Raw genomic sequence first — 22,537 nt, 5'->3', positions numbered from 1 at the left:
TGATTTAGCTTGCAGTTTCTTTAGACAACTTCCGATTATAGATTGTGAGTAAAAGCCTATGCGTGAAAACCATAAAATAATACATGATCATGTTTGTGCAACGGTCGCTCATTCGAAGAAGACGAAAGGGAATAACGAGAGAAATGGGGGAAGAAATGGGTAAGTGTGGAGAAGTCGTGAATATGGGAAGGGCAACGGTGGGGATTAAGACGGAACGAACCTAGGAGGTGAACAGAAAAGGGAGCTCCGTGTCTAAGAACCACGTGTGGGAAAAGTCTGCGATGCGAGACTGAGAAACGAGTGCGTTCGATCGTAAGTTCGCACGTGCATATGTGTGTGCCGTACGCACACGTAACGCGTAGGGAGTACGCGCGAATGTGTCTCGATCGCCTACGCGTACGCACTTTTTTTTCGCTCGGTCCCTGACACATCGTCATGTCCGTTAGATAGCATATGGAAATTGACGTGTAGTTGCAGGAAACGCGAATAAATTAGTTGTTGATTTTTTTAAATTGCCGTGATACAAACTACGTTCTTTTTTTTATGAATAATATTCGTTGAAAGAAAAACGTCTGAAATGAAAATCTAAATAAATTTGTAGGGAAGAATCGTAATTATGAATTTTTGTTTTCTAACTCTATCTTCAATAATTTTTATTATTATTGCTGACTTTTCTCCAGTTACATTCGTAAATAATATGCGGATAATATTTTATGACTCTCAATTGAAATGATCTAGGTATACGTGTTGCATCTAGGTATACCTTGTTAGTTATAACTCACGCACGGCCTACTGTGTTAATTTGAGCTGTCTTATGGCAGGACCTATCTAAGTTCCTATCTTTTTACCCGAGCGATTTCTTTAATGTGGATCAGCCTGTGAAATCTAACGCCTTCGACGTTTCGGCGGACTTAAGAAACACTCGTCCGTTAGTGTGTCTGTAATACAGTCTAGGTTTTAGTGGACCAGAACCGTTTCGCTCATCTCAAGTTCTGGGAACTGAGAGAAAGAGAACCTCGTCTTTATAGAAGCTGTAGCGTTCGCACATTTTATCTAACACTAGTGATAAGTCTTCTCGCTGATAAACCTTTCATGTGCTTCATATATTTCATGCATTAAGTGGGAATTATATATTATCTCTAAAATAGAAATTCACTAAAACAAAGAGTAAGTGTATTTTTTATTTACTTTACTGGAATTAGTTTACATTTCTAAGTGATAGCTGCGCTCCTCTCGCACAAAATTGTACGAATTTAATATCCAGAGAGAAAATCTAGAGGATTGGCTCTCTTTATATTTTTAATGCAAATTTAATTCATGATTTTCGTGACACAAATAACACACTTTAATTTTTAGTGTTCCGTTAGGGATGTCGTAAGACGTAAGCGTTTACCAACACGTTTGTTTTTTCGCGACCCAGTTCCAATGGCATTCTTGAATGCCATTGGGATCATAATCAGCTTGTTCGTATAATAAATGATATGCCAGAATACATGTTGAGATCATGACATATAACAGTCATTTGAAAGAATGCCGTTTAATGCGCTATATACGCGATTTATATAATCCACGAGAAAGTCACTCCAGCGTAAAATTTAGCGCCTCTTATCTGGCGCTGTCAATGACATCATCGCGTACTCCCACATCGTCTCGATCTTGATCACCGTGATCCATGTGAGTGATCACCTAGAAGAAATCGCGATATTACATGATATGACTCATGCGTTTCGACATTCCATGTCTTTGGATTGCCTTTCGTTTTCATTGATAGATAGGAAGCTTTAACGAAACATGACGCGCTAGCGAAATACAAGCGTTAATTTTGACAGTGAAAAGAAAAAGATTTGTGTTTTTTTTTTTACAAAGAACTATGATCGTTCTTTTCTAACAGTAAACGTGGTTACGTGTCCTGTGCAGCGGTTAGCGCGCCTTATGCGGGATTTAAACGCTAAACGGGAGCAATGTGGGCGCGGTCGCGTGTATTAGAGAGAAGTGGCGAGTTGTAGAAGTCAGGCGGAAAAAAGGGGAAAGAAAAGAGCAGGAGTGCAACCGGCAGTTAACTGCTGCTGATAGGCGCCCGATTATCCGTTCTTGCGGTTCTTCTAGCTGCGCTGCCGCTTCGATGCATTCCTGTATTCGATGGCGAGGTACGCAAATGGAAGATATTTCCTTCTATTTTCCATTGATCGTTATTTTTCCTCCGCTTCTTTTTACTGGCAGAGCGATTAAGCAATTTTCTCATCGGTTGCAATTTCCTTACATTGAACATATTTTGCGCGTGATTATTCTTTTCAATTTTTATTTGTAATGGATTACGAGTTTTTCAATTATACTCGTGATGTAAATATTATTTATTAATTATATTACAGTGTTTGAATACTTGTGTTAGGTAATCCTTGCATTAAAAAAGTTTTTAAATATCGCACGTCAGAATCTATATATATCGTAGAAGAATTATATTTATTTACGAATATAAAATAATAAGGATTCTTTGTGTGATTCGTGCTACGCGAAACTAAATTGCATTTATTGGAAAGAAAAGTCTTAACGCCTTCGAAGAACGCTAAGAATGCTGCAGGAAATTAGCGATGTCTCTTTGATGTTTTGCTGCTGTGGAACGCAATGTATTAATGATAATGATATGAAAAGCTTTTCTTATCCCGAGCTCATACCGGCGACGGGATAAGGAGAAATCAGCTGGCTTTTCAAGAAACTTTGTGGAAAACACTTGTATAGTCGTAAAATACGGTTGACATACGCTTTTAAACTTCTTTGTGATTAAACTGAATTTGCGAATCTCTCTTAGCTTCTTCTCTTTAAGTGTTACCTTCGTCCTTGATCGATTTCTAAAAAATAATAACGACTTGAAAGATTACGACGTGGTCGAATTACATTCTGCACAAAATATAAGCCGTTATTTAGTTACCTTCATACGTTAAAGCAAGATTTGTTTTTTTATTTTTTTAAATTCTCAAATTTCGTATAATTATGAAGTCAATTTAATTCGAACATCCTGGAAACATTATACACATTTATAATAAAATTATAATTATTTCTCTTTTTTAATACGTAATATTTTTATATCAAAATTGTCATAATGCTCTCTATTTATACTATATAATTATTGAACTCTTCGAGTTGAGAGCTAAATCTTCGTGATTTTTGCCAAGATACTTTGTCAAGAATCTTTGTTGATATTTATATGAAAATGAATATGCTGTACCAGAGCATGAACTTCTTCACACGAACGAGATGCATTAAAGCGAAGAAAAGGAAGTAGCCAACGCGGCAGCAAATACAGAGGCGAGTTTTGTTTCTAGTCTACTCGGAGGAGCCCGGTACATGGGCGGGTAAACATTGCGTTCGTACGAGACAGTCTCGTGGGAATCCTCATGCTGAGAATCGTTAGTACTTGAATTAACGGCGAACAGGTAATCATCGTTGTAACTTTGTTGCTCTCACGAGTCAACGCAACGCTCAGTCGCTTCGCTATTACTGACGATTTGGTAAGGTAATGTAATGCGATAATGCGCATTGTGATAATATCATCGCTAATAAGGATTGCGTTAAATCATTATTTTTACTACGAATGCATTATCGACGACAGCAATCGGCGAGATGTTCTAATTGTCGCGCAAAAAACAATATTATAATTTATAGCGGTATCAGAGTTGCGATTGCGTCGTACTCTTCATATTTCGAATAAAATTTATTTTATTCAGACAGGAGCGCTCAAACTATTTAAATAATTTTTTTTTTTCCGTCGCGAGAACATTGAGATTTTATAACAATGGAGATTACGATCAAAAACATGACTAAAAGTTTTACATCGTGTACTTTATTTTTGAAGATAAATTTTGTGCTATGCTAGATAGTAATTCACGAGAAATACACTGTTATCCATTGATCAATCTCAGGAATAAAGTTAGTATCGTGGACACGGTAGCTGCCTCGCGTGGGAGTGATCGTCTCAAAGAAGTCTGGAGTCTCTGAGTCTATCCCTAAAAGTTACTTCCTTTGATTCAGCAATGACTCATTGCAATAATCTCTGATTTTCTGCCTATTTTAAACTCTATTCCTGATTTTAAATTTAATCTAATGGGGAATTAGAAATCAATTGAGAAATAAGTTTTTCTGTGATGTATCTGTTATTAATGTGACTTTTATTATAATCATGAGACATGTTACATAGTGTGTAAAAACTCCGTGAAAGATTACAATAATTGTAATAGAATAATAGAATAGAGTTTTTTTATATTTAGATGGTGCTATCTGTTCGTAGAAAATTTATACTTTTTGATTAAAAAGAAGATGGGTAATAGCTTGCAAACGTGATAACCTCGTTCTTAATTGAGGTTAGAGGAGAGATTTTCTTTTGTAATAAGATAACGGAGGGAAATACAAAAGCGAGATTGTACGAAGCGAAGGCGGCGAATTAAAGTGGAAAACAAGGGAGGCGCCGCACGAACTTTTTATGCTAAACAATTCAATGGAAAAGTGAAAAACATTCATTAATATTGTAAGAAATTAAATCTTACATGATTCATAATTAGTTGTTATTTTTTAAACAAATTTTTAACATACATTTTACAATCAACAAGTTATGTATAATTAATTGAAAAAATAGGTAACAATTATTCAATAAGTTTTAGAAAACTAAATTATTGACATACAATTTTTTTGTAATCAAGTTGTACGAGTAAATGATGCGAAAAGAAGTGCATTGCGCCAAATGAAAAAAATAGAGTTACATACATACACACAAACACACACACACACATAGTGAAAGTAAGGAAGAGTGTTATGATTCCACGAGAGTATATCACACTTTATACTGTTTAGCATTAGGGCCAATCTGAGTACATATATGGCGGGACCCCGATATTATTAAAGCACACTTGAGTTTGGTCCCACGTGGCTCAACCACCGTGACCACGTGGTAGGCAATGGTATAGTAAAATGCCCACGAGATAGGAAAGATGGTGGTTAAATGGGAGACTAAGTCGAAAGAGGAAAGGGGCAGGAGAGTGTGGAGGTCAGGTTGAACCGGAAGCCGCCACCGGAACAGCTTCTGCTTCGTAGGTTCACATGGCCGACGCTCACCCGTAGAGGTCATGATAATTTTCTCGTGTCAGTGCAAGTGTGTTCGCATCAGATAAAAAGGTAGTTTCGCATCGATGCCTATTGTTTCCTCCATTCTTTCCTTTGAGTGCCAAATTCGCTCACGTAACGTTCGATTCGCCTTATCAGACTTTTATAGATTACCTTATTGTACATTGTAGTTTCATATATATTCTGATAAAGATTTTAATTAATTTCTAATTAAAATATATTCTTTTAATGTTCTAGATAATTATTGGCATTTTGAGATATTTAAATTATTCTTATTTTTATTTAAATTATTATTATTATTTCTTATTCTTATTTTTCAAAGATGATAATTACTGCGTTTTAAGGATTATTATTTAAAATGCTTAAATGTAAATAAAATAAAGAAATAAAATCCAGAAAAGGAGATGAAATTCTTATTTAGGATAAAATCTTTAGTATTTTTTAGCACTTGCAAATGAATCTTTCTCGCGATTCATCAATCAAAGGATCGTACGGTCGAGTAGTCATATGAATATGTAAGAGATAGCAATATATATAAATATGTAAATGAGTACCAAAAGAGATGTCTGCACGTACACATTACGATTCAGAACTTTAATTCGTGACAGAAATTGATCATGAAAATAAATTGGATATGAGTGATTATCTTGATTACATAATGTCTAACTGTGACACACAAATAACAATTTGAATTTGAATTTTATGTGTTATAAATATATAAAAAAATTATATATTTTTATGATATACCGAATGATTTTTTATAGTATATGAAATTAGCGTATTAAATAACACATACTATATAATTTGTGTTATTATTCATTAAAAATATTTTGATATTAATCCATTATAAGTGACGTAATTATATTAACTTAATTTTACAAGTGATATGTAATTTGCCATAAATAGCATATTTAATTAGTTATTATTTAATAATATTTCTGTTTTTAAAAAGTTTTTACATTTCTTGTTTAATCTATAAGAGGATGGATATCCGATAAAGCCAAGTGAAATATCGATTTGTTCCGACAATTGAACACAATATACTGTGAAAAAGACATTCTCTGCCGATTCATAGATTCTAAAGGTAATGATCTGTAGAAAATTGTTACGGCAAATGGAGACGTATCTGCTACTGTCATTATAAGATTAATTCAGATAGAAAATTTTTTGAAGTATTTTCTTAGATAATTCACATATATATATACAAAAAATAATATACTTCAAAGAAATATTTTTGTACAAATAAATTTCAGTACATATTTTTACACGTTTACTAGAATCCATTTTTGAAACGTCTATTCTCAGCTTAATTAAACTTTTAAGAAGACATTAAATTAATATCGTATATCTATATCGAAAAGACATGAAATTAATACCTGTCTTCTATTAAAGTAAATCGATTAATTCGTGTAACAGTTCGAAATTTTCTCACCGAAACTTTTGGAGATGTCTTTTTTTTTTTAAATGTGTAAAATTAGCTTGAAGGTGGAGAACGATCGTCTCTCTCGATGGAACTGTCTAACATTCAGCAATGTTGATTTAAATGCTTTGTGGCGTGCCAACAGGTGTGCTTATTCGAAGGTTTTGTAGCTGATAGCCAACAGGTATCTTCTGTATTAATGAGTAGTTGATGCTGACAAGCATATTCTATACTAAGTAGGCATATTCTAATCTATAGTATAGTAAATAGTTGTTTGGTTCTAAGAAACAAATCTATTCGTCAAGAAATGCTAACAATAAGATTTTATGTATTATCTTGCAATAAAAATAATAAACATATTAATCTCATTAATAAGAAGATTAGTGTCTTAATAATATTAATTGCCAAACACGAAACAAAGATATTTTCAGAATGGTCGTATATATAAACAACTTAATATTATATATATATAAAAAATTAAAACGATATTAATTAATATAAATAATTATAAAACACGCGAATATGATAAAAAAATTATATTTTACGCACAGTGAAATAAATCTGTTTTATTATTATTTATGAATAATTATATTCCTCTGATGTATAGATATGTCTTACTATTTTGTAACTTTCTTATTGTTTTGGTGATAACGATTCTCTTTGGATTCAATGACAATAGCTTGTCGTAACCTTATTATTGCCGATCGATTTATGCGTAATGCAATATTGATTAGCAAATATCAGTGATAGGGCACATTTATACATGTATGCAACTACATCTTGTACGCGTAAACCATGCGTAATAATCGTAAATTATTGCAGTTCAGATACAATTGTTTTATTTGCCGATAAACTCCCTCTTTTTCGATATCAGGAATTCTTAAAAAGGTATGATAAAAATTCGAGTTATATTAAATTTTCTTTCTTGTTGTTGTAATTAAAATACTACAAATCAAGCAAAAGCTTTATATTATTATAACATTGACAGTTATTTACAGATTTTTTAGTAATTTCTTCCATTCTTTATGGAAGGAAAGATTGAATTGCTTTTATTTAAAAAAATCAGTAACGCAGCAATGATAGTATTGATACTTATCAATATCTAATAATGTTATAAGGTTTATGGTATTACAATATAGAGATAAATTTTTCTATAAAAACAATCTCCCGCGATACGTGACTCGATATCGAGACGCGCACGTGCTCGTGCACTCGTATACGTCGTGCATGAGTAATATTGAGGTACCAGCTGTGAGTATAGTACTACTATCACGTATTCCGTGATTCAAAATGGCGATGACGGGTCAATATCCTCCCGCTTTGGAGAACGCGGTTTCTCGGAAGGCGCGCTTACAGACATCGTATAGTGGCGCCGCCGAGCAGATCTTTTTAACGGAAACTGGTTTGTGGATGCTGCGACCGTGGACCACTCTCCCTCACGTTTTGTTTGACCTCGGTCCGCGTCCACGGAAGAACAAAGAACCGCTCACTCGTACTAGCCAGGAGAACTCCTTCGAATATACGTAGTGTCCTAATTCTTAGGCAAATGATGGGGAATTAGCTTTCAGCTTGAGATCGTTTTATGTAAAATACAAAAAAATAAATGTTTAAATAATATAATTTTAGAAATAAATATCATGTAAAAAATGTAAGTTGATTTATATTTACTGTAAGAACAGTAATTATTATATTAATTATAATATAGAGATGCGCTAAGATTTGATTTGACAAAATGTACTCAAAAAAAAAAAATATTGTTGTAAAAATAATTTCTTTAGTGAAGTGTGGGAGATATTAATGTTGAGAGTAAATGGGACCCCTGATGATAATGGCATCGTGCGTAGCATGGCCGCCTCCAACAGACCATCTTCCCTCCACGATGGTCGGTGTTGAAATCACCCTTAGTAAATTCGCGGGAACCGCGCGTCCAATGGGAATCTTTCCCGCGCTGCCTTTGTGCTTGGATATTTTTTCACGAAAAGCAGAAGCGGTGGTAAAGATCATCCCAATGGAATTACCGAGACGTTGTTTGCCTTTTGCAGTTTTTGCTCACTATACGGTGTACAATAATGTTCTTTGCTATATACGTAGACGTGTGTGAGAATATATTTTTATGATTTAAGAGAAAGATGTAATTATTTGTAATTACATATATTTATTTTTTTCGGTTCTTTATTATCTTCTCTTATATATATTGTTTTATTTAATTTCACGTATAATGTGTTATTTAGCAAAAGGACGATTTTAATTAATTAGAAACTTTATTTGTGTGTGTGAGATGAGATTAATACAAACTTTATATAAATTGTAATGCATCTACTTAAATTTGTAAACATTAATTATTGTTAATTTTATAGCACTATTTTAATAACATTTATATTAAAATTGATCTGTTGTTCGATCCAAATCAACTACAAGTAAACTTTCGATCGATTGATCTGACGGACAATGAATGCAAACAATCGTACAATAGGGTATCTAGTTCTTACTGTGAAAGAAGAGAGCGCAGAGTCCGATGACGCGCACTTGAGATAAATTTATTTCACGATAAAATCAGGTTCGGATTTCGATCAAACAATTTGGAACGAAACCCTGAGCAGCGTATTATGAATGATAGTTAATGCTTGATAACCGTGTTTTTATGTAATCTTTTATATATTTTTTAAACTTGTTCCTATTTACATATATTTTACATTTATTTTACATATTTGCAAGGAAAAGGATTCTTAATGAAACATGATGATAATCATTCCTGTTTGAAAGAAGATAACGTTTTTAATCTGAAAACTTGTTCACCTTTTATTAAGGAAAGAAGCGTCAACATATTGCAACTCATAAAAGATACAGTTCCAGTATTTATCTCGAGAAAAATCTCAAGGAATTATGTAATCGCACACTCTATTATAAAATATTAATTTTTAATTAATAAAAAAATTTCAATATTTTTTTATTTTTACATAATCTCTTTTTATTGATCATTAAACATGTTTGTTTGAAGTCTCAATCGTATGTTATCATTTATGCAGAAATTATAACTGTTTCTGGACCACCTATGCGATCTGTTTCAAATAGTAAACATGGAAGTGCACGGGACAATTTAGCGAAGCGCATCGTCGTCGACGATGCAATACACTTTTACTCCAGTTTGAATCGTGAAACCGGTTTTCTCTCTCGTAACAGGCCACGCTGGCCTTCTTTACTACTCATATACACAACTCTACTCCGTCGCTTGCTCTTCTCACCCCTCGGAAAACCGGTTCTCTGTCGTTCCTTTTCTAGCATGTCATCTTTTCTTCTCTTATTCTCCCTCTCCCTTTCGCTTCTTTCTCTTCCTCTCTTTCCACTTCTTTCTCTCCATCTTTATATTTTTTTTTTCAAATAATATGGCCTCCCGCAGGCTATACGAAAACAACGGGTTTTATCCTCTCACTGGAGACTCGCGATGCGATTGTGGTTCCTCTCGCACGCGGTTAAAATGCGTGTCAGCTGTATTAACCTATCTAACGAGTACATTAAGCTCGTCCTCTTTACGCCATTTCGATATAACTCACTCCTGCTTACGGTATTTTTTTTATATTATAGGAATACGCGGCGAAACGCTTTATTTTTGGAAGATAGAAGAACAACCATATGGATCGTAGATAATTAAACCGGTATGTAAGAACCGGTTAATATTTTAAATACATCCCATACTTTTTATATCTTTATGAGAATGCTCCGCAGAATTCACGCTTTCGCGAAAGTAATTTAATAGAAAATCTATGTCACATTAATATACAATGAATTCTCTAGGTTGCATGATCGTGTTCGAATCTAGCGAATGCTGGAGCGGATATGTACGTTCACCGGGGATTCCGCGTGAACCGCGCTCACGTTACGGTTGCGCATTGCAAAACTGTTTTTGCGCAAGTTCCGCTCTTTCACGCGTTTGATTCACGCATTTTCTCGATATCGCCTCGTGCTGGCATTAAATCAAATGATGATACCGCTTTAATCTGGGATGTACCGCCATGTGCGTGTATGCGTCGCGTTAATGACGCCTCATGGACCATCGCCATCATAACAGCGTAGAGAAAACCAGTTTTGCCTTCGCGTTGCCGCTCTCTCCGCCTTCTCTTCGTGGCATTTTGTTTTCTTTTTTTCCATCACATCTTCGTCGTCTTCTTCTTCTTAACGCGGTGAACGGCGCACGTGCGAGTAGCTTTGGTAAGTGGAGGCTCGGCTATAACACTTCGTATAAAAGAAGGAATAAACAACGGCGTGTTTCATGAAAGGTGACAGGCAATAGAAGTGTAACTCTTGCTCACGTTGCTTTTTTTTTTAATTTCTTTGAACATCTACTAAAATCTTATATGACATGTATTGCTAGAAAATAGAGAAATCAGGATGCGACATCTTTCTATAATTTATGATTGACTTATATAGCAAGAGTTTTTCGCTATTTTAAGTGTTTATATTTGCAAATATATATATATTGATTTATATTTTGCGATTGAATTTAAGTCCGCTAAACTTGTTTTTAATATTTAAATCTTCAATCAGGGCATTTGACGGAAATGATCGGCAGATATTTGTCGGCACGATAATCAACGGTTTTGTTGTTTTTCTTTATGGTAATTACATTACGTCGACTACCTTGGACCTGTCGTCGTAGAGAGGAATTCGCCTACTAAGCCTTGTAGGAAGCGACTCAGCTGCAGGTGCACGTATGTAGTGATTGCACTTTCTTCTTCCACCTCCATACCGATATCAATATATTTATGTATTCTCCTTACCCTTCTCTTATTTCTATTCGCAGTTGTAGCACGTGCGCTTTATTTCACGATGTAATAAAATATCGACATCGGCGATACACGTGACTTTTGAACTGTCAGAATATCTTCTTAATCGTAATATATTATTAATGATTGCCATGTTTGTTTAATTATTAATTTTTAATACACAGATACTTTTAACAAATCATATTTATAAGGTCATATAAAAGCAATTGTCTTTTAAAAAATGACCAATTGAGTGAAATTCGTGTATATGAATAACAAATAAAAAAATAAAAAATTCTGAATAAGAGAAACGTTTTTTGAAATGTGTGAATAAATGTATAAGCTTCTAAAAAACTTTATATAGATTGATTTTACAGGAATATAATGTGTATCATAATGTCGAAATTTATTTACGATGAGAGAACATATCAGATGTTAGCGGTATAACTTTTCAGGTTGTTATCTTGTGGGAAGTGTCCGTGCATTCATTTGCCTAACAACTTTCCGGAAACAGCGAAACCGGGCGAGCTATGCAATCTCGAGTCTTACAGTTATAGCAAACATCGCGCATATGTATTTTGCGAGGTTCTGGTTCGTCTAGCCTATTTTGCAATATTCACGTTTTCTCATTAAGCATCAAGAACCATATCAATTCTCGTAATACGATCTGCATTTTTCTAGAAAAAATTGATAGTTTGCCAAAGAAAGAGAAAAAGAGATTTACACGTTTCTTATTATTTTTGTTCTAATATAGGAAATAAGTTTATTTCCTCACGGAAAAAAAAATTAGCTGCCGTAGCTAAAAACTGCGCGTGGTAACTAGATTTCAATCGTAATATCAACTTTCCGGAAACAGCGAAACCGGGCGAGCTATGCAATCTCGAGTCTTACAGTTATAGCAAACATCGCGCATATGTATTTTGCGAGGTTCTGGTTCGTCTAGCCTATTTTGCAATATTCACGTTTTCTCATTAAGCATCAAGAACCATATCAATTCTCGTAATACGATCTGCATTTTTCTAGAAAAAATTGATAGTTTGCCAAAGAAAGAGAAAAAGAGATTTACACGTTTCTTATTATTTTTGTTCTAATATAGGAAATAAGTTTATTCCCTCATGGAAAAAAAAATTAGCTGCCGTAGCTAAAAACTGCGCGTGGTAACTAGATTTCAGTCGTAATATATGGACAGCGAACATCTTAGCTGTGACACCTATTTATTAGGTGCAACAGCACACATCTTAGCTGTGATACCTATTTATTAGGTACAACAGCAAACCGTTTTGCTGCAGTTTAGAAATTTATTTTGCAAACCATGACTAGCTATGGTAGCGAAAAATTTTTTTTTCGTACTATATATCACGGCACCCATGTGTTGAGAGATTTCATAATTAGATATTCATATCACTTTTATTTGAAAGGCTTATGATGCTGAGATATATCTTGAACTGATAAGATTATATACTCTTAGGTTGTCATTCGTGGAATATAAACACGAAACATGTTGATTGTATATTATCTTCACTTTGATTTTCGAGCTATCTATTTTCTCGTTTTATCCTTGAGCAAATAATTCGAATGTTTATTCTACAGTGCTAAAGTGTCCCAATATAATCCTGCAAATAAATTTTATAAGGAAATATATCTTTTGATACAGTCTTTTTAATATTTTAAAATAATACGCACACACGTGTAATTCTTAAAACGTCATTCTTCTTTTGTCATCTTTTACGCGACGAAGAAATAGCATCGATATCGTGTTGTTTGGATTGGTTTTTTATAATCTAGATTCTGTTGGATGACCATAAAGAGATGACTGCGAAACGAATGCAAAGCGTTCACGGGGATAGGTTCTGCATCATCTTCAATGAGATTGCATAAATCATGGGAGATGAGGATTGCGCTGGCATTCGCGATGTACGTAAAATCTTTTCCTTTCACCGCGTGATTCGATCACGAAGATCGAGAATGCGTGGCTCTTCTGCTTCGAGGTTGACATTTATTCGCTACTCTGTAACTCCAGGACAATTCGCAGCATCTCGCTTTGATGATTTCGAATCAGTCATATTCGAGAAATTCAGACAAATACTTTTTATCATTATTGATAAAATATTATGATAAACAATAAATATAATAATTGACTGATTCCATAAAATATTAAAGTATCATAGACTTACTAACTGAATTATAACAATTAGTTGTGGAATTAAATTAATTATTAAATAATTAATCTGGTATTGCTTTAATCAACTTCATATAACATTAAAAAAAAAAGATCTATTCATTTACAATTTACATGGTTCATTATTAATTATTCCCATAATATATTGTAATAGTTATGGTAATTATTTTTTGTCTGGATTGTAGCACCTTGAGAACTAAGCGGATTAAAAAGTCTCGCGGTCGCCGACTTAGGGTTTTTATCGTAATCCGATGATAAGCGGGCGACATAAGATTCCTCTAAAACTATCTCTCTCTCTCTCTCTCTCTCTCTCTCTCTCTCTCTTCTCTTTCTCTCTCAAGTCGCGCACTCGAAACTAAACACCCGGATGCAACTGGAGTCTGTCGCTTGCGCCGGGGTATCATCTCAAATGTAAATACTTCTCACATGTGGGGTTAAAAGCGGGTCGTCTGCTACGAAGTCACACATCGCTGAATACGAATGGATGATCGCTTCCTCGATCGGCGCACCTGAGGCTCCGCTTCATCCACTCCGGCTCAGCAGTTTGGACAACTTACCGACTTCAGGTTGTTCAAAATGCAGCAGGTAGCTTGGTCGACCCCTAGCTTCGTGCTCGAATATCTTGATACCTGTTCCTTTGTGCCTATCTATTCACTGGCTTGGATAGCCTCCCTTTCCATGTCCCTTAGGTCGTGTGTTTGAATGAAGCAGAACTTTCGTTACACCTGCGGGGTTCCACTAGTACAAAAAGTTTTTTCAAAATTTTAACGGAAAGCGTTTTTCTGTTCTTGAATTTACGAATAAAAATGCGATTGTTTGACGTTGAGTTGATGTACATTTATATGTTCAGATTATGCTGAATAGAATTTTTTATTGTGTTATTGCATCGAAGGCAACATTCTCTTAATCAATGTACGGCGATACTTTATTGGTTACCACCTGCACCGTAGGGTGATACTACGAGAAGGCAGATGCACTCGTGAAACCTAACAAGATATAGATCTTGGAGCAGTTGGACTATTGCTGTATTTTTTGATTTTATGTAAAAAACATAGTAACTGCGTTTTAACAAAAAAATATTAATTGTGTAGTAGATTTAAATATTAGATTTCTCAACTTAACATTTTGAATCAATTATCAATGATGAATAGAATTTATTCAATTATTCTATAGATACACTGGCAGTTTTTTTTCGCGCCTTTACGCCCACATGAACATTTTTCCGGTGGGAAATTATCGCTCAGTGCGAAGTTGTGTTTCACGCTTTGTCTCGAACAATAGAGTCTTATGCGATACGCTTACCAATGCAAAGCGCGATGATTTGAGAATGTCTTCAAATAATGAATCGCTGACATTTTAAAGATGATTAACTAATGCTCTCTTTTTGAACTGACCTCTTTGTGTCTGCAATGAAAAGAAAATGCGGTACGTAATAATTTTATATTTTTATTAAATAAGAAATATATCTCTTTATATCCCACCCCACACAAGAAAAATGTATATTTATTCATATTTATAAAAATATGCTCAAGAGATTTGTATCTCTTAGTCATAAAAATTGTTTACAGTTTTTTTTATATTGTTTTAAATAAAACAATAAAAAAATAAAGATAGCAGTGAGCGTAAAATGTTAAGCAGAATGTTTCATCACAAGTTATAAAGTAGAGATTCGAAAATGTTTAAGCTGGAAACGCAGGTGTTCTCTCCGAAAATATATGTTTGCCGTGCATCAAGGATGAGATTTACAACGGCCCTGCAGCTCGCTACAGTTCTCTTCGTTATCGCGTGCCTTGTTTTTCCGTGAAGGAAAGTTCTTCATTGTTGCCGCGCTTGACAAGCGGAGTCTGGAAAATTTCAAACGCCTGGCGCCTCTTTTGTGCCTGAGAGCATTTTACGCTGGTTAAAACTAACAGATGTTGGAAACTAGTATTTTGAGAACTGCAGTCTTTTCAAAAATAAACCCTTAAGAAATAAATCGACGAATTATAATGATTTCACGAAATAGTATCAACTCGTTACCGACTCATAATTACTAAAGTTTTATATCCGTTTATATAATATAATTAACAAGGACTATCGGCGTTTTCTTCTTTTAGTTTTTCAAATTTAGTTTTTTAATTCAAATTTTCCAATCGAACCTTGCAGTAAGTTTATCTGGACTTTAGGTAAATCAATCAATGTCATTTTTAAATGATCGATTTGTGAATAAAGCGTTTTAAGTTCAACCACAATCAATTCTGTTTATTCGGCACGCAATCAAAATGTCGAAATTTATTTACGATGAGAGAACATATCAGATGTTAGCGGTATAACTTTTCAGGTTGTTATCTTGTGGGAAGTGTCCGTGCATTCATTTGCCTAACAACTTTCCGGAAATAGCGAAACTGGGCGAGCTATGCAATCTCGAGTCTTACAGTTATAGCAAACATCGCGCATATGTATTTTGCGAGGTTCTGGTTCGTCTAGCCTATTTTGCAATATTCACGTTTTCTCATTAAGCATCAAGAACCATATCAATTCTCGTAATACGATCTGCATTTTTCTAGAAAAAATTGATAGTTTGCCAAAGAAAGAGAAAAAGAGATTTACACGTTTCTTATTATTTTTGTTCTAATATAGGAAATAAGTTTATTTCCTCACGGAAAAAAAAATTAGCTGCCGTAGCTAAAAACTGCGTGTGGTAACTAGATTTCAGTCGTAATATATGGATAGCGAACATCTTAGCTGTGATACCTATTTATTAGGTGCAACAGCAAACCGTTTTGCTGCAGTTTAGAAATTTATTTTGCAAACCATGATTAGCTATGGTAGCGAAAAATTTTTTTTTTGTGCTATATATCACGGCACCCATGTGTTGAGAGATTTCATAATTAGATATTCATATCACTTTTATTTGAAAGGCTTATGATGCTGAGATATATCTTGAACTGATAAGATTATATACTCTTAGGTTGTCATTCGTGGAATATAAACACGAAACATGTTGATTGTATATTATCTTCACTTTGATTTTCGAGCTATCTATTTTCTCGTTTTATCCTTGAGCAAATAATTCGAATGTTTATTCTACAGTGCTAAAGTGTCCCAATATAATCCTGCAAATAAATTTTATAAGGAAATATATCTTTTGATACAGTCTTTTTAATATTTTAAAATAATACGCACACACGTGTAATTCTTAAAACGTCATTCTTCTTTTGTCATCTTTTACGCGACGAAGAAATAGCATCGATATCGTGTTGTTTGGATTGGTTTTTTATAATCTAGATTCTGTTGGATGACCATAAAGAGATGACTGCGAAACGAATGCAAAGCGTTCACGGGGATAGGTTCTGCATCATCTTCAATGAGATTGCATAAATCATGGGAGATGAGGATTGCGCTGGCATTCGCGATGTACGTAAAATCTTTTCCTTTCACCGCGTGATTCGATCACGAAGATCGAGAATGCGTGGCTCTTCTGCTTCGAGGTTGACATTTATTCGCTACTCTGTAACTCCAGGACAATTCGCAGCATCTCGCTTTGATGATTTCGAATCAGTCATATTCGAGAAATTCAGACAAATACTTTTTATCATTATTGATAAAATATTATGATAAACAATAAATATAATAATTGACTGATTCCATAAAATATTAAAGTATCATAGACTTACTAACTGAATTATAACAATTAGTTGTGGAATTAAATTAATTATTAAATAATTAATCTGGTATTGCTTTAATCAACTTCATATAACATTAAAAAAAAAAGATCTATTCATTTACAATTTACATGGTTCATTATTAATTATTCCCATAATATATTGTAATAGTTATGGTAATTATTTTTTGTCTGGATTGTAGCACCTTGAGAACTAAGCGGATTAAAAAGTCTCGCGGTCGCCGACTTAGGGTTTTTATCGTAATCCGATGATAAGCGGGCGACATAAGATTCCTCTAAAACTATCTCTCTCTCTCTCTCTCTCTCTCTTCTCTTTCTCTCTCAAGTCGCGCACTCGAAACTAAACACCCGGATGCAACTGGAGTCTGTCGCTTGCGCCGGGGTATCATCTCAAATGTAAATACTTCTCACATGTGGGGTTAAAAGCGGGTCGTCTGCTACGAAGTCACACCTCGCTGAATACGAATGGATGATCGCTTCCTCGATCGGCGCACCTGAGGCTCCGCTTCATCCACTCCGGCTCAGCAGTTTGGACAACTTACCGACTTCAGGTTGTTCAAAATGCAGCAGGTAGCTTGGTCGACCCCTAGCTTCGTGCTCGAATATCTTGATACCTGTTCCTTTGTGCCTATCTATTCACTGGCTTGGATAGCCTCCCTTTCCATGTCCCTTAGGTCGTGTGTTTGAATGAAGCAGAACTTTCGTTACACCTGCGGGGTTCCACTAGTACAAAAAGTTTTTTCAAAATTTTAACGGAAAGCGTTTTCCTGTTCTTGAATTTACGAATAAAAATGCGATTGTTTGACGTTGAGTTGATGTACATTTATATGTTCAGATTATGCTGAATAGAATTTTTTATTGTGTTATTGCATCGAAGGCAACATTCTCTTAATCAATGTACGGCGATACTTTATTGGTTACCACCTGCACCGTAGGGTGATACTACAAGAAGGCAGATGAACTCGTGAAACCTAACAAGATATAGATCTTGGAGCAGTTGGACTATTGCTGTATTTTTTGATTTTATGTAAAAAACATAGTAACTGCGTTTTAACAAAAAAATATTAATTGTGTAGTAGATTTAAATATTAGATTTCTCAACTTAACATTTTGAATCAATTATCAATGATGAATAGAATTTATTCAATTATTCTATAGATACACTGGCAGTTTTTTTTCGCGCCTTTACGCCCACATGAACATTTTTCCGGTGGGAAATTATCGCTCAGTGCGAAGTTGTGTTTCACGCTTTGTCTCGAACAATAGAGTCTTATGCGATACGCTTACCAATGCAAAGCGCGATGATTTGAGAATGTCTTCAAATAATGAATCGCTGACATTTTAAAGATGATTAACTAATGCTCTCTTTTTGAACTGACCTCTTTGTGTCTGCAATGAAAAGAAAATGCGGTACGTAATAATTTTATATTTTTATTAAATAAGAAATATATCTCTTTATATCCCACCCCACACAAGAAAAATGTATATTTATTCATATTTATAAAAATATGCTCAAGAGATTTGTATCTCTTAGTCATAAAAATTGTTTACAGTTTTTTTTTATATTGTTTTAAATAAAACAATAAAAAAATAAAGATAGCAGTGAGCGTAAAATGTTAAGCAGAATGTTTCATCACAAGTTATAAAGTAGAGATTCGAAAATGTTTAAGCTGGAAACGCAGGTGTTCTCTCCGAAAATATATGTTTGCCGTGCATCAAGGATGAGATTTACAACGGCCCTGCAGCTCGCTACAGTTCTCTTCGTTATCGCGTGCCTTGTTTTTCCGTGAAGGAAAGTTCTTCATTGTTGCCGCGCTTGACAAGCGGAGTCTGGAAAATTTCAAACGCCTGGCGCCTCTTTTGTGCCTGAGAGCATTTTACGCTGGTTAAAACTAACAGATGTTGGAAACTAGTATTTTGAGAACTGCAGTCTTTTCAAAAATAAACCCTTAAGAAATAAATCGACGAATTATAATGATTTCACGAAATAGTATCAACTCGTTACCGACTCATAATTACTAAAGTTTTATATCCGTTTATATAATATAATTAACAAGGACTATCGGCGTTTTCTTCTTTTAGTTTTTCAAATTTAGTTTTTTAATTCAAATTTTCCAATCGAACCTTGCAGTAAGTTTATCTGGACTTTAGGTAAATCAATCAATGTCATTTTTAAATGATCGATTTGTGAATAAAGCGTTTTAAGTTCAACCACAATCAATTCTGTTTATTCGGCACGCAATCAATGATTTACGGCGTAAATATAATGTCGATTCGATTGTGACTAGCAAATCTCATTCTTTTTATTACCACTATTACCATTGATAAAAAAGTAGTGTGTCATTATTACTTATCATTGATAAAAAGTATGATTTCACGCGGGACGCTGCGTATCATACATTTATTATGCTTGTGATTATCACAGCATTCTCCACATGTGACAGTTTAAGGTATCTTTGTGTTACAATGCAGTTATGCTACCATGGGCCAATATGCACTCTGTTGCAATAACTAGTGTCGTAATAACTCCCCGCCTTTCTCGCCATTGTAGGCACTCGTATTGTATAGGCATTCGAAAAAATTCGCATATGGGTATTGATCACTATTGAAGGTATGGCCATATGCATGTGCATTTTATATTGTAAAAAGAGATCCCTGTGTGTTGTGCACTTCACTATTGTATGACAGCGAAGAACTTCTCTGTCGACAGCTGCTCTTGCAGCATTGCGCAGCTAAAAGGTAGTATTTTATTGATAAATACCGTGATTATGCTTCGATAATTGCCGCCTCTGAAATCCTTATTTTAATTACCGCGGACTATGGTCGTAACAAAATATATAATTTTAAAACTCTCTTGTTTCCCTCTCAGGGGAAGATGAATTGGATCTTTAAACCGTTTAATGTATGATATAAGGTTTAAATGAGACGATTTAAAAAAATTTATTCTAATATACTTATTTTATCAGATCTAAAAACAATAAATCTGATATATTTAACATTTCATCTCTTACTCGAAAAACATATATTTAGAGAGACAAAAAAGAGAGGGAATATGCTACTTTATTTTTATTTTTATTATATATTTTTGATATTTTTTATTTATATGAGATTTATTAAATCTGATTAATAAAATAAATAGAAATTAATTTTTTTAAAGTATTAGAATATATTTTTCTAAATTATTATTTAAATCGCCCATCATACACCGGACGGGTTAAAGATCCAATCCATCTAACCCTGAGGGGAAAGAGAGAGTTCCCAAATTATATATGCCTGTTCATTCTTTCCCGAATCAAATTGCGTAACGATCTCTCGTAGCAGCGTAGCGTAACGTAAAACGTTGTCAGTCCTATGATTCCCTCTCCTATTCCGTCTCATTCGCCACATCCCCGCTCTTTACATCTTCGTTTTCGTCCCCTGTCCCTCACACCCACGCATTTCGCGGCATTTTACGCTCGCTGTTTCCCCTTTCCGCTCCACCAAAAACCTGGTCGCCCTTCTCTGACGCCGCTTATCCTTTCTTCTCCCCTCAACCACTATAAACCGACTGATCCCAGGCCTCTCACCCACGCCGCAGCTTCGTAGTAAAAATGGCCGATGCTTACACAGACTATAGTAAACATATTAGGATCGGATCTGCATGGTATTGATCCTAGATACATTGGGTTAGATGATAATATTTATATATATAAGATCTTTTTTATATAATATTTTTATTTATTAATTATTTGCATTTTGTCTTTTATTGTTGTCTAGTTACCCACGTAATATATTAATATTTATATGCCGATTCATTACAAAAATAATATATTAAAGTCGACATAAACATGTTTAACTTTTTACAATGATATATATTTCTATTGATTATATTATTACGGTTATATATATTTTTGAGGATATATATGAGAGAGATTGAAAGTGTTAATGTTAGAACTTATTTTATTTGCTTTGATATTGTTTATACATACACACTTTTCCCGAAAATTATTTCTCGAAATGCAATTAATATATTTTAATAAATAGATTAAAACTCGCGTTACATATTGTATATATTTAAGGAATAAAATACAAGGAAATTGAAAATTGTCTTTGAAGGGACTCAGGTAGTTTCACGCAGGTAGTTTCTCGATACACACTCACGGAAGGAATGCGTCCCTGTAGGCCCTGAACATCGTACTACAGCGTACTATACATCGTATACTATAAGCTCGTAGTATAATACGAGCGTACTATAGTACGCGAACTATAGTGGACCCACGACCGCGTTCACCGGTCCCCCGTTTGCTTTTATACCTGCCCGCAGGAGTCCCGCGTAGCGCTGCCATCGTTGAACTCTCCCGGCCCCGTCTGAGCATTGTTGCATCGACGCCAGCTTAAGAGAGTACCTTGCGCGACCGCATCGCGTTTTGCGTTTTCTTTAATCACTTTGGTGTACAGTGCGTAATGTACAGTGCAATTTACGATCGACACATTTATCGATGATTCCCGAATGTTTCGTCGCGGATTTTCGTGATGAAATAACGGTGTGACGGATCGTTCTTTCGCAAATTGGAGTAAACCAACTAGTAGTTATGAAGCAGGATCAGAGGCCGCGTAGGCAGGCCCTCTTCCAGATTGCCAAGGTTCGATCCTGCATTTCTTTTTTCTCTTTTGTTGTTTTATTTATAGGAATTTTCTTGTTTTTTTATCAACGTTATATTAGTAAACGTGATTGTAAGTTGCGGTTCAATATCGCACGATAATACCGTATACCGTTATATCCATCCTACCTGTTGATTCTTATCCATGGCGTATAAATCATCTCGCGGTTATTACATCGATATTTTCGCATTATAAAAAAGAATCATGAAAATTGGCATTATTATAATTATTAGCGTTATTTTTTTTTTTTTTGATGCATAGAAATTGATATGTTGATAATGTATATATTGTGTTGACAGTTAGGGCGGTAATAGTATAGCGATGTAATGTCAAATTGATTTTTTCAATATCAGAACAAAATTTAAAACTCTTATAAAATATTTTGTAACATAACGATAAAAATATTATCATTTAATTTAGGCTATATTTCAAAAGATGCTCTAAATGCATTTTATTTAATTAAATATAATAAATTAAAAAATTGTTCGCAATATATATTTAACAAATATTATTTTATAATTTATAGATATTTATTTTGCAATTCAAAATGTTTTGCAAGATAACGCGAATAATTATATATTTCTACTGTAGAGAGGTTTAAGGTCGATCTGAGGAGCGCGTCAGACCAATGGATAACTTATTTACGTAATTTTCCGATAACATTGCGGCATTTCCCGTTTATTGTATTACAAAAAATTCTGCATGCGCAGTGCGCTTTTTTTTCTATTATCAATTAACCAGATCTAGCGCGAACCGTGTGA

General features: G+C 34.3%; 1 protein-coding gene across 3 annotated transcripts in view; it reads left to right on the top strand.

Moving 5' to 3' along the window:
* Positions 1-22,537, top strand: part of LOC115241759 — a 73,667-nt gene that overhangs the window by 25,490 nt on the left and 25,640 nt on the right. Inside the window, exon 1 of one of the 3 annotated variants that reach the window (XM_029817687.1) lies at positions 21,496-21,757. The exons of the other annotated variants lie outside the window; for them this stretch is intronic. Coding sequence (XP_029673547.1) covers positions 21,707-21,757 — 51 coding nt within the window. The 5' untranslated portion in view covers positions 21,496-21,706. Of the gene's footprint in view, positions 1-21,495; positions 21,758-22,537 lie in introns of those variants that run through there. 3 annotated transcript variants of the gene reach the window in all.

The sequence above is a fragment of the Formica exsecta genome, unplaced genomic scaffold (genome assembly GCF_003651465.1).
Source record: "Formica exsecta isolate Colony F162 unplaced genomic scaffold, ASM365146v1 scaffold51, whole genome shotgun sequence".
Lineage (NCBI taxonomy): Eukaryota > Metazoa > Arthropoda > Insecta > Hymenoptera > Formicidae > Formica > Formica exsecta.
The sequence above is the reverse complement of the archived record's forward strand: the minus strand, read 5'-3'. Positions and strand labels throughout refer to the sequence as shown.